At 36.4% G+C, this 13,415-nt stretch overlaps 1 protein-coding gene across 1 annotated transcript in view; it reads left to right on the top strand.

Annotated features, from left to right (window-relative positions):
- Positions 1-13,415, top strand: part of LOC123564058 (exportin-6-like) — a 73,536-nt gene that overhangs the window by 17,170 nt on the left and 42,951 nt on the right. The window contains exons 6-8 of the mRNA XM_045357323.2: positions 1,792-1,926; positions 2,043-2,478; positions 3,811-3,937. Coding sequence (XP_045213258.2) covers positions 1,792-1,926; positions 2,043-2,478; positions 3,811-3,937 — 698 coding nt within the window. The remainder of the gene's footprint in view (positions 1-1,791; positions 1,927-2,042; positions 2,479-3,810; positions 3,938-13,415) is intronic.

Raw genomic sequence — 13,415 nt, forward strand, 5'->3', positions numbered from 1 at the left:
TCATGATTCTTAGCTAGGCTTAAACCAAAGGTGCATCTGTCAAAATATTCTGACGGCATATATTTAATAATCTGACTAAAAGCCAAAGGGTACATAAAAAGTGGTGTATTTAAAGTGTATAGCATCTACCATCTAGTACAGACATATATGTATTGATAAGACAATAGGCAAAAACAAAGATAAGGGAATTTTACTACTGTGAAGATGCGTATTCTGCTCTATCCTAAAAAAAAAAAAAAAAGAAAAAAGAAAAGATCGACCTACCTACCCTATTTTTTTCTGGCATGTCACAGGAAACATACATATTTTTTTTTTTGGCCTTAGTGGTTAATTTTTTCTCCTATAACTATCAGATCGGATGGTATACCAGTCACACTTGTTTCGATATCTATACGTCTCAAACAATCACTGCATAAAGAAAATAAAAAAAATATTTTAAGTTCTGATCATCTGTATATTGTCGTTTTATTATTCTGAAACAGTAAAGGGTAGCTGAGGTTATCGGAATATGCAACTGTGATTTTTGTTCTCGTGCAACAATGTACCATGTATATGTTTTATGTACAGTGAATAAAAAGTGCAAAAAAAACACAAAAAAACAAGAACCCGTTTTACATTCTAGATACCATCTGAGTTCAGATTCGAATAAGATTTGTAGTAAACACAGATGTACATATAAAATTGGTATACATGTACTCCGATATGAAAACCACATGTTTAAATATCACGGGTTACGACGTGTAGATATTAAGGTGCTGTATAGCGAAATTTCCTATGCTACGCTTGAACGAAAATGTGATATTACGGAAAGAAGGCCGGTCCCTTGACTTTTCGTATGATCGCGATTGTACTGTATTATAGCATCAGTTTGACATTTGAAACATGTAGCTCATATTACTCAGGTGAGCGATCAGGGTCATCATGACCCTCGTTTTCATACAGTACTATTGTCAATTGATTTATACTTTCAAATTCCTGATGATGATTAAAATTGACTGAACTTTCTTACTAGTGATAACAGTTGTGATACATGTTGATATGATGTAATTATACTTTATTTGATGCATAATGCTAATCATGGTTAATAAGCTGGCATGTTCAGGGATACAAAATATTGCTTAAATTTGCTGTTTGGGCAAATCAGTACATTTAACCAGAAGCTACATATTGTACTTATAAATCCTGGTCATAGCAACGTTTGACCAAGAGCTCCACAAACGTTTACTTGGTTTTGAAATTTGACAAAAATCTCCACTATCATTCACCAGATAAAGAAGTTTGACTAAGGCCTCCACAATCATTTACCTGATAGGGAAGTTTGACCAAAATCTGATCTGTAGGTAAGTTTGACCAAGGTCACCACAATCTCTTACCTGATAGAAAAGCTTGTGCAGGATCTCCAAAGTCTTTTACTTGTTAGGAAAGTTTGACCAAGATCTCCACAATCTTTTACCTGATTTGGGAAGTTTGACCAAGAACTTGACAGTTTTTACTTGATAAGGAAGTTTGACCAATATCTCCACAATCTCTTAATTAATTGGGAATTTGGCCAGAAACTCTACAATTTGTTACCTAATATTGAAATTTGACAAAGATCTCTTCAATCCTTTACCTGATATTGAAGTTTGACCAAGAACTTGACAGTCTCTCACCTGATATGGAAGTTTGACCAAGATCTCCACAATCTTTTACTTGATAGGGAGGTAATATAACTGTAATTTTACTTCTTCAGTCTGTAGAAATAAATGTACCAACAAAGCACTTTGACTTTTTATGTGTATATTTTAATAGATGTATTGGATATGGCCCTGGAAAGGCATCGTCACCTTGTGATGGCCACACCACCTCCATCCCCTACCCATGGGGAATCAGGGGGCAGGAAACAACAGTCAGTTCTACTGTTCACTGATTCACCACTCAAGTCTGGTAAGTGTGTTTCGTTTTACTATCTGATCAAAATAAACTTCATTTAACTTCACCAGAATTAACAATGGAGTATAGCCATTTATTCACACAGTAACCGGTTTATAAATGTATTTCAGATTCTTTTATGAATGACATGTTCAAGTCACCTGGAAGCCATGTACAGATGGAAGCCCTGCCACCATTGGACTTTGGAACCCAGGAACTGTGTGCCCTCACTCTGAACTGCCTTTCTCACTACTTCAGTTGGATCCCTCTGTCATCCTTCATCACCCCTTCTCTTCTTAGCACCATCTTCCACTTTGCTGGTTTTGGGTGTGAAACCCAGGGAGGACGTACCATGAATTCCGGTGCCAGTTTCAGCTCCACATCGTGTCATCTTGGTATACTTGCAATGAACTGTATCAATGAACTGTTATCTAAGAACTGTGTACCAGCAGAGTTTGAGGACTACTTATTACAGATGTTCCAACAAACATTTTACCTGTTACAGAAACTGACCAAGGATAGTAGTACATGTTCTAGTGGAAATAGACTGACAGAACTTGATGAAAAGTATGTATACAACTTATTTTTAGCAACATGTACATTTAATGAACCTTGAAATAAATTCTTCATCTTCTGTCATAAGTAAAACTCTGTTTCCAGATGATGGGAGCAAGTAAGAAACCAAGTTAATTTTATAGAGTTATGAGTTGTTCTGCAGGTATTTGGTAACATAATATAGTCATCTGATGTTATCAAAATAGTATCAGATATTTTTAGCTCATCTGATTTTTTGAAAAAAAAATGATGAGTTATTGTCATCACTTGAGCGGTTGTCGGCGTCGGCGTCGGCGTTGCCTGGTTAAGTTTTATGTTTAGGTCAGCTTTTCTCCTAAACTATCAAAGCTATTGCTTTGAAACTTGGAAGACTTGTTCACCATCATAAGCTGACCCTGTATAGCAAGAAACATAACTCCATCTTGCTTTTTGCAAGATTTATGGCCCCTTTTGTACTTAGAAAATATCAGATTTCTTGGTTAAGTTTTATGTTTAGGTCAACTTTTCTCCTAAACTATCAAAGCTATTGCTTTGAAACTTGGAACACTTGTTCACCATCATTAGCAGACCCTGTACATCAAGAAACATAACTCCATCTTGCTTTTTGCAAGAATAATTGCCCCTTTTGGACTTAGAAAATCAGTTTTCTTGGTTAAGTTTTATGTTTATGTCAGCTTTTATCCTAAACTATCAAAGCTATTGCTTTAAAACTTGCAACACTTGTTCACCATCATAAGCTGACCCTGTACAGCAAGAAACATAACTCCATCCTGCTTTTTGCAAGATTTATGGCCCCTTTTGGACTTAGAAAATATCAGAATTCTTGGTTAAGTTTTATGTTTAGGTCAACTTTTTCTCTTAAACTATCAAAGCTATTGCTTTGAAACTTGTAACACTTGTTCACCATCATAAGCTGACCCTGTACAGCAAGCAACATAACTCCATCCTGCTTTTTGCAATAATTATTGTCCCTTTTGGACTTAGAAAATCATTTTCTTGGTTGAGTATTATGTTTAAGGCAACTTTTCTCATAAACTATCAAAGCTATTGCTTTAAAACTTGCAACAGTTTTTCACAATCATAAGTGGACACTGTACATCAAGAAACATAACTCTATCCTGCTTTTTGCAAGAATGATGGCCCTTTTTAGACTTAGAAAATCATGGGTAGGACAATATTTCTATTATACAAAAAAAATCAGATGAGCGTCAGCACCCGCAAGGCGGTGCTCTTGTTTATTAGTAAAAACAAGTTTAGGTAAAAACAACTGTAGAGAATTTTGCAATGATTTATTTTTATTCATTTGTGCAGTCTTAGTGAAATGCTATTAAACAATTTTTTCAGTTATGTAGAGAAGTTCACTGACTTTTTGAGGTTGTTTGTTAGTATACATCTACGGAGATTTGAGTCGAGCACACAATTTCCTGTCATAGAATTCCTGGCTTTACTCTTCAAATACACTTTTAGACAGGTAATATTAGAACAGTTTTTAGCTTGACTATTGAATATTGAGAACTATATCTACTCACTCTGGCGACGGTAGCCTGGAAATCCAGTCTGACAATTTCTGACTTTTTCTACCTGCAAATTGACAGCCTGGGGAAACCCGTTTTCCGATTGCAGTGCCACCTTTATTTCACCCAAAATATGTGGATGTTTGAAAAAGAACAATAACTTCTGAAAGCAGTAATCCATGGCTAAAAATAGAAACGGAATTCTCACAGAAAAGACAGGTTGGAATCATGTACTTCCGAAGGTTTCAAAACATTTCCAGGCCATAGACAAACACTGGTTTGTAACTCCCATAGCTTTTTCAGCAGATTGTATCCACTTTTAAATATGTTAGTATAAACATAAATTTGCGTCATAGCTATTTTAATAAGATGTTACATAAATGCAGACCAAGTGATCTAAGAAAATTGCTGAATTTTCGGCAGCATAATGGGTGGACGGGTAGCTCAGTGGTTTGCACACTGGCCTTCCAATCCTGAGGTCGGGGGTTCGATCCCCGGCAGCTACTCGGGAATTTTCAGAAACGCTTTTCAGTGTTTCCCACCCAACTAGAGGTGTACTGGTAAGGAACCCATGCAATCCTTGCATGTATCAGTGCTATACACTGGGCACGTTAAAGAACCAGGCTGTCTATTCGAAACGAGCTAGGCTAAGTTAGCCGGACAAGCCTGTATCTGATTTCTGATCTCTCTGTCGTGGGGGCTTTGTCTCACTCTTCCCTCTGGTCAGATCACTTTGTGTCTGTACTAGTAGAGGATGAATTATGCGCCCTGTGTGGTTGCATTTGAACTATGTAAAGCGCCTTTGAACGTGAAATTGATCATGAAAAGGGCGCTATATAAATCTGGTATAATATATAATGCCGCGTTTTCATTTCAAACAAGTGTAAGATATGGTCACATGTTAATTAGGCAAATTATAGAAAATGGAAAATCAATGGTGACATGGAAACTCCCCATCAGAAACTCAGTGAATGCCAATTAGCACTAATTAGGGCAAATTAAGTGGGATCTCTAATGCATAGATATTAGGTATGATTTTTTCTGACAAAGCACAAATATTGACAGCTTCACAGGCTATAATGGACACGGCATTGGTTAAAGTTTATTATAATGTCAAATATCTTGAACACTATCAAAGATATCCAACTGACACTTAGAATACTTGCATATAATGACAGTGTGCGCATGTATGACAAGGGGCATTACTCTGTCAGCAATATTTTCAGAGTTATGCCCTTTTTAACCTAAAAATTTTTGGTTAAACTTTTAGATGAAGTAAAATATCTTGAACACTATCAAAGATATACAACTGAAATTAAATACTTGCTTATAGTGACAATGTGCGGACATATGACAAGGGATATTACTCTGTCAGCAATATTTTCAGAGTTATGCCCCTTTATAACTTATAAATTTGATTAAAATTATTCATAATGATAACTATCTCACATTGGATTCAAACTTCACACATGTCTTAAGAGTCAGTTAAAATAGTCACAGGTTCAGGTCCTAGAAGTCTTTAACTTAGAAAATTGTGTTAATGCATTGTACAATTTTCTGCTGTTATAAACACTTAGGGGCTTTTGTATTGTAACTTCACACTTGTCTTGGGGTCTTTGCATATGGTCACTGAGCCAAGTCTAATAACTCTGAATTATAATTTAACAGAATTATACCCTTTTTGTCTATTTAGTTCATACTGAAGTTTTCCATGAAACTTAAAATCTTTCTAAGTACTAGGACTATTGGATTGAGATGTTAAGGGTCAGTGTATAAGGTTGCCTATCTAGGAATTGTATTTTAACAGAACTACCAGTATTATTATTATACCAGATTTATATAGTGCCCTTTTCAAAGGCGCTTAACATAGCAAACACAGCCACACAGGGCGCGAAATTCAACCTCTACTAGTACAGACACAGAGCGATCTGACCAGAGGGACAGAGAGAAATAAAGCCCTCAGAACAGATAGAGAGAAATCCTTTTTAGATACAGACTTGTACAGCTAACTTAGCCTAGCTCTTTGCGAATAGGCAGTCTGATTCATTAACGTGCCCAATGTACAGGCCTTTTAGTCAGGTGGGAGACTCTCAAGAGCATCTCAGAAATTTCCAGTGCCTGTTACCACTAGACCACCGGCCCACTTTTGTACTTAATGTGTAAATACTGCATACAAAATTCTGCCATGGTAAGTACTTGTAAATTACAGCAGGTTTTATAATTTGGACCCTTATTGTGACACGGTTGTAACAGTACTATTATAAAACCCATTTATTGACAAGCCTTTGAATAGTCAAGTGCGCTGTCATCAGACAGCTCTTGCTGGTTTATAAGTTAAGTAAGGATTGACTTACTGTCACCAAACTTGGTGCATAGCTAGCTTGTGTGAAGTACTGACTGTTTTGTATTTGGGATCACTTTTACTAAAAATAGAAAAATGGTTTCCACTCAATATCTTTAGTTTAGGTACATTTTGTGTTTAGAGAGCTTTTATCAAGACATGAATTTGGATTGTATTTTTGGTCTCTTGGGTCAAGGTCATTGTCTCTAAAAATAGAAAATGGTTCCAACTTAGTTTTGATAGACCTATTTTCATCAATCTTGGCACATCAATAGATTTTATTAAGACAAAGGTTGGGATTGTTTTATAGTTACTTGGATCAAGGTCGCTGTTACTAAAATAGAAAAATGTTTTCTTCAAACGTCCTTGCTTCATGGCACTGCAGTGTTTCTTGTTAAACTTGTTTTTGCAGAAAGTTTGACCAGTCATAATTATTATGCCCCCCTTCGAAGATGGAGGGATATATTGTTTTGCAGATGTCTGTCGGTCGGTCGGTCGAAATGTAGACCAATCCGTTTCCGGATGATAACTCAAGAATGCTTGGGCCTAGGATCATTAAAGTTGATAGGGGGGTTGGTCATCACCAGCAGATGACTCCTATTGATTTTGAGGTCTGTATGTCAAAGGTCAAGGTCACAGTGACCCTGAACAGTTAAACGGTTTCCTGATGATAACTCAAGAACACACTTGGGCCTAGGATCATGAAAGTTGATAGGGAGGTTGGTAATGACCAGCAGATGACCCTATTGATTTTGAGGTCAGTATGTCAAAGGTCAAGGTCACAGTGACCCTGAACATTAAAACGGTTTCTGGATGATAACTCAAGAATGCTTAGGCCTAGGGTCATGGAAGTTGATAGGGAGGTTGGTCATGACCAGCAGATGACCTCTATTGATTTTGAGGTCAGTATGTCAAAGGTCAAGGTCACATTGACCAGGAACAGTAAAATGGTTTCCAGGCAGTAACTCAAGAACGCTTGGGTCTAATGTCAGGAAAGTAGATAGTTAGGTTAGCCATGACCAGCAGATGACCCCTATTGATTTTGAGGTTATTAGATCAAAGGTCAAGGTCACATTGGCCAGGAACAGTTAAAACGGTTTCTGATCTTCTTGTCCAAAACCTTAGGGCCTAGGGCTTTGATATTTGGTTTGTAGCAAAATCTAGTGGTCCTCTACTAAGATTGTTCAGATTATTCCCCTGGGGTCAAATATCGCCCCACCTTGGGGGTCACATGGTTTATATAGACTTACATAGGAAAACACTTTGAAAAACCTCTTGTCCAAAACCACAGGGCCTAGGGCTTTGATATTATGTATATGACATCATCTAGTGGTCATCTAATAAGATTGTTCAAATTATTCCCCAAGGGTCAAATATGGCTCCGCCCTGGGGGTCACATGGTTTACATAGACTTATATAGGGAAAAACTTTGAAAATCTTCTTGTCCAAACCACAAAGACTATGGCTTTGATATTTTGTAATTTAGCATCATTTAGTGGTTCTCTACCAAGTTTGTTCAAATTATCCCTTTAGGGTCAAATATGGCTCCGCCCCAGGGGTCATATGGTTCATATAGACTTATATAGAGAAAATCTTAGAATCTTCATGTTCATAACTTACATCATTCAAAGTTGGACCACATGTATAGTTTTGAATGGCAAGATGAACCTTGACATGAGTTGACCTTGATCTTGACCTAGTGACCTACTTTCACATTTCTGTAGCTACAGCCTTCAAGTTTGGACCACATGCATAGGTTTGTGTACCAAAAAAAACTTTGACCTTGTTATTGACCTAGTGACCTACTTTCACATCTTTGAAGATAGAGGCTTCAAATTTGGACCACATGCATAGTTTTTTTGTTCAAAAATAAAATTTGACCTTGATTTTGACCTAGTGACCTACTTTCACATTTCTCAAGCTACAGCCTTCATATTTGAACCACAAGCATAGTTTTGTGTACTGAAATGAACTTTGATCTTGAGATTGACCTAGTGACCTACTTTCACATTTCTGAAGGTACATGCTTCAAATTTGGACCACTTGCATAGTTTTGTGTTCTGAAATAAAATTTGACAAGCATGCATATTTTTGTGTTCTGAATTGAAATTTGACATTGATTTTTACCTATTACCTACTTTCACAATTCTCAAGCTACAGCCTCCAAGTTTGAAGCACATGCATAGTTCTGTCTACCGAAATGAATTTTGACCTTGAAATTGATCTAGTGACCTGTTTTCACATTTCTCAAGCCACAGCTTTCAAATTTGGACCAAATGAAATTTGACCTTGATTTTGACCTTGAGCTAGTCTTGAAATTTGGAACATTCAAAAATTGCTCAGTGGATGGCGCCAAGATCACTGTAATCTCTTGTTAGGTTAATAGGTTAAAGGTCAAGGTCAGATTAAACCAGAATGGTAGAACTTTTGTTACAGTGAGCATATAATTTCTGTTCCTTGTGCAATTACTGAATGCATCAAGGGGGGTGGGGGGGGGGGGGCATTTCGTGTTTGGCGAGCTCTTGTTACAGACTGTGATGCTAAAAAGAAGAAATATTATAATGGGAGTTTTCTGTTTGTATCAGCTTGTTTGCATTGCCCATGCTGCTTTTAAGAAATGTAATGTCAGGGTTGTCACTTACCTTGAAAAGTCAGGGAAAATGATTTTTATTTAAGGTCATTGAATTGTCAGGGAAATCTTGATGACTGTCATTTTAGAAAAGTCAGAGAAAAATGAAATTCTGGGCCGATGTTTTAAAATGTCCAGTGGTGATGGCAGTCTTCAAGCAGTATTTATAAGTATTTCTAAACATATTTTTGTATTAACATAAATTAAATGTGTTGAATCAATTATGTTTTTATGTTAACTTTGGAATTTTGATGAAAGTTTGTAATATCTGAAACAAAATAAATATAGAAGGGTGGATTGGATGGGCTGTGGGAAATGAAGAGGCCAAAGAATGTGGTAGTATTTGTCAGTAAAAAAAATATGGTTTAGTCAGGAAAAGGTCAGGGAATTTCATTTTCTCAACTAAGTGGCAACCCTGAATGTGGTAATAGTTAAAGAATACTTGAGAAAAAGTCAGAAATATTTAAAAAATGCTGATGTTTCTACAAAATGGATAGTAAAGCTGTTAAACTGATCAATAATTTGAAATAAGAGTTCCTAGTCATTGTTCTGCAACATAATATGCAAATAATATTATCAGTAGCTATTTTGAACACTGCATGATACACTAGTTTAAAACTGTTTGGATATTTTTTTAAATGTGTAAAAAATGGAGGTAAAAAACATGAATTGACTGCTTCTATTTATTTCCAGCCTATATGTGCACCTTCATAACATTGTGAAGTCAGATGGATAAAACTCTGGCTTGCAAATTATTTCAGTAGTTGAGTCTGGTGCATATTCAAGCTTGTTGTTTTATGTGCAATTTAAATGAGAATACAAATATATGAAGACTATCTGAAAATAACTTTTACATTATTTTGATGTTGTTTGCACTTTGATTCTGTATTTAATTTAGTATAAAATCAATTCTCTAAGTTATAACATCTTGTAGATTTGAATGAAGTTTCTTTCTTTTTTGTCATCACTGTGGTTACTGACATAAATTGTTTTGGTTGCATTACACGAGCAAATAGCCCTTGGATAATCTAAATCCTTCAGTACAGTTGTACTCTTTTTACAGTCACCAGTTACTTTGAGTATGTTACATTTGTCTTTTCGTACATCACTCACATAGAATGATCCATCATCTAACATGGCAAGACCTTTTGGAGCTCCCACTCCTCCATAACTGCCCATTACTTCTCCTTGCCAGTTTAACCATATAACTGCATGCATTACACAGTCAGATACATAGATAGCATTGCTGTTGGTGGTCACATATTGTGGGACGCTGAAAATATTTTCACCATTTGAGTTTGTTATGACTGTTGTTAGTACAGTACCTTTCAAGTCCAAGAATTGCAGTTTTGCAGGAAATATAGATGTTACTGCAAATTTTCCCTGACAGTAATTGATACAATAACACTGTCAATCTACTTTAAGTTTTTTTTTCTTAGAGAGTCTGTTTGAGGAGTAGGGTATCAACTGTATTGTGCTTTTACCTGGTAATGTGACAGCAAGTTCATCTCTGGTGGTTGTGGTTATATCCCAGGGAGTTGAATCTAGGCTCAGTTGTTGAATAGCTTGACTGTTGATGTCTACCATTTTAATTGATTCATTGTTACAATCTGCAAAAAATATTTGGTATGGAAATGAAGCTGCAGTTCCTGAAATGCAACAATATCCTTCATCTGATGATGTCTTCGCTAGGATGTTTGTATTAGAATTTGTCCTTGATTTTAAAGCTGGGGTTGAAGCAGGACTTGGCTGTTTTAGTATTTTAGCTGTTAATGTTCCAAGTGACTTCTCATTTTGAAGCAATTTTTGAATGGCTTGACTTGGATGAATGTATATTCTTTTGTAACTCCGGTAGATATTATTTGAAGCAGTCTTTTTAGCTCACCTGAGCAATGCTCAGGTGAGTTTTTCGGATCACTCGATGTTCGGCGTCCGTTGTCTGTCTGTCTGTCTGTCGTCTTTCAACATTTAGCTTGTGTATGCGATAGAGGCTGTATTTTTCAGCTGATCTTCATGAAATTTTGCAGAATGATAACCTTGATAAATCTAGGCCGAGTTCGAAAATGGGTCATCTTGGGTCAAAACTAGGTCACTAGGTCAAATCAAAGAAAAATCTTGTGTATGTGATAGAGGCTGTATTTTTAATTATTCTTCATGAATTTTGGTCAGAATGATTATCTTGATAAAATCTAGGCCGTTTTCGAAAATGGGTCATCTGGGGTCAAAAACTAGGTCACTAGGTCAAATCAAAGAAAAACCTTGTGTAAGCGATAGAAGCGGTATTTTTCAATTAATCTTCATGCATTTTGGTCAGAATGATTACCTTGATAAAATCTAGGCCGAGTTCAGAAACTAGGCCACTAGGTCAAATCTAAGAAAACCTTGTGTATGCAATAGAGGCTGTATTTTTCAATTAATCTTCATGAATTCTGGTCAGACTGATTGCATTGATGAAATCTAGGTCAGGTTTGAATATGGGTCATTTAGGATCACAAAGTAGGTCACTAGCTCAAATCAAAGGAAAAAGCGTGTTATTATGTGATAGAGGCTGTTTTTTACATTTGATCTTCCTGAAATTAAGTCAAAATGATAACCTTAATGAAATCAAGGCCGAATTTGAAAATGGGTCATCTGGGGTCAAAAATTAGGTCACTAGGTCAAATCAAAGAAAAACATTGTGTATGCAGTAGAGGCTATATTTTCCAATTGATCCTCCTGAAATTAAGTCAGAATTATTGCCTTGATGAAATCTAGGTCAGATTGGAATATGGGTGATCTGGGGTCAAAAAGTAGGTCACTAGGTCAAATCAAAGAAAAACCTTGTGTATGCGATAGAGGCTGTATTTTTCAATTGATCTTCATGAATTTTGGTCAGAATGATTATCTTGATAAAACCTATATTAAGTTTGATTATGGGTCATCTTGGATCAAAAAGTAGGTCACTAGGTCAAATCAAAGAAAAACCTTGTGTATGCGATAGAGGCTAAATTTTTTTTCAACTGATCTTCATGAAATTTTGTCAGGATAGTTGCCTTGATGAAATCTAGGTCAAGTTCGAATATGGGTAATCTGGGGTCAAAAACTAGGTCACTAGGTCAAATCAAAGAAAATACTTATTTATACTCAAGATTTTTGCTCCAATTTTAATGATAATTGGTCAGAATATTTTTTTCCATGAAATCACTAGGTCAAACATGTTTACACTGTTATGGTTTGTTATAGTGTGTTTCTCAGGTGAGCGACCTAGGGGCATCTTGGCCCTCTTGTTTGATTATCTCGGATTGGGTGGTCAGCATTTTTAAGCTCAATGAAAAGTCTGTCTGCTTTCTTGGTTGTGTTGAGCTGCTTTATAAAATAAGACGATGCTTTCAGAGCTTTACTGGCATTATCACATCGTCACCTTATTTCCACAATGCACCAAGTGCCATTTTTGCAATTTTGGGAAATGCGAATCGAAAGTTTAGGTATCAAAAACTTGGCAACTATTTGGTCAAAAACATTGAAAATTTCGGAATTTCTTTAGTTTGTATTCTTCAGACTTATGTAAAAAATTCAAAAGAATTAATAAAATAGAATTTTAGGAAATTTGTCTCCCATCACACAGTGGTATGGGAGACATATTGATTTACTCCAGTCTGTGTGTCTGTCACAAAGCTTGTCCGCACTCTAAGTCGAACATTTCTCGTCTGATTTTCACCAAACTTAAAGAAAATGTGTTTGACCATAAGACCTCGGCCAAGTTTGATAACTGGCCAAATCAGTCCAGGCGTCTTGGAGTTATGGCCCTTGAATTACCAAAAATCGGCCATTTTACTCTTGTCTGCACTCTAATTCAAACATTTCTCATCTAATCTTCCCCAAACTTGAGCAAAATGTATTTGACCATGAGACCTCAGCCAAGTTAGATAACTAGCCAAATCGGTCCAGGCATTGTGGAGTTACCGCCCTTGAATTTTCGAAAAATCGGTCTTTTTACTCTTGTCCCAACTCTAAGTCGAACATTTCTCATCCGATCTTCACCAAACTTGAACAAAATGTGTTTGACCATGAGACCTCGGCCAAGTTTGATAACTAGCCAAATCGGTACAGGCATTTTGGAGTTACGACCCTTGAATTACCGAAAAATCTGCCTTTTTACTCTTGTCCGCTCTCAAAGTCGAACATTTCTCATCTGATCTTCACCAAACTTGAAAAGAATGTGTTTGGCCACAAGACCTTAGCCAGGTTCGGTAACTAGCCAAATCTGCCCAGGCACTTTTGATTTATGGCCCTTGAATTACTGATTGGATCCACTCATCCAGACCATCTAATTGGATCCACTTGTCTAAACCATCTAGAGAAACTAGATTTTTTTCATAGGGGCAGTTGTGGGAGACATGCGCTTTTCTCAAAAGCATGAATATTATAGTATTGAAAGTTAATTCCAAAATACAACTTTGAGTTAGGCCGTTGTGGAATGAAAAGA

The sequence above is a fragment of the Mercenaria mercenaria genome, chromosome 2, assembly GCF_021730395.1.
Source record: "Mercenaria mercenaria strain notata chromosome 2, MADL_Memer_1, whole genome shotgun sequence".
Lineage (NCBI taxonomy): Eukaryota > Metazoa > Mollusca > Bivalvia > Venerida > Veneridae > Mercenaria > Mercenaria mercenaria.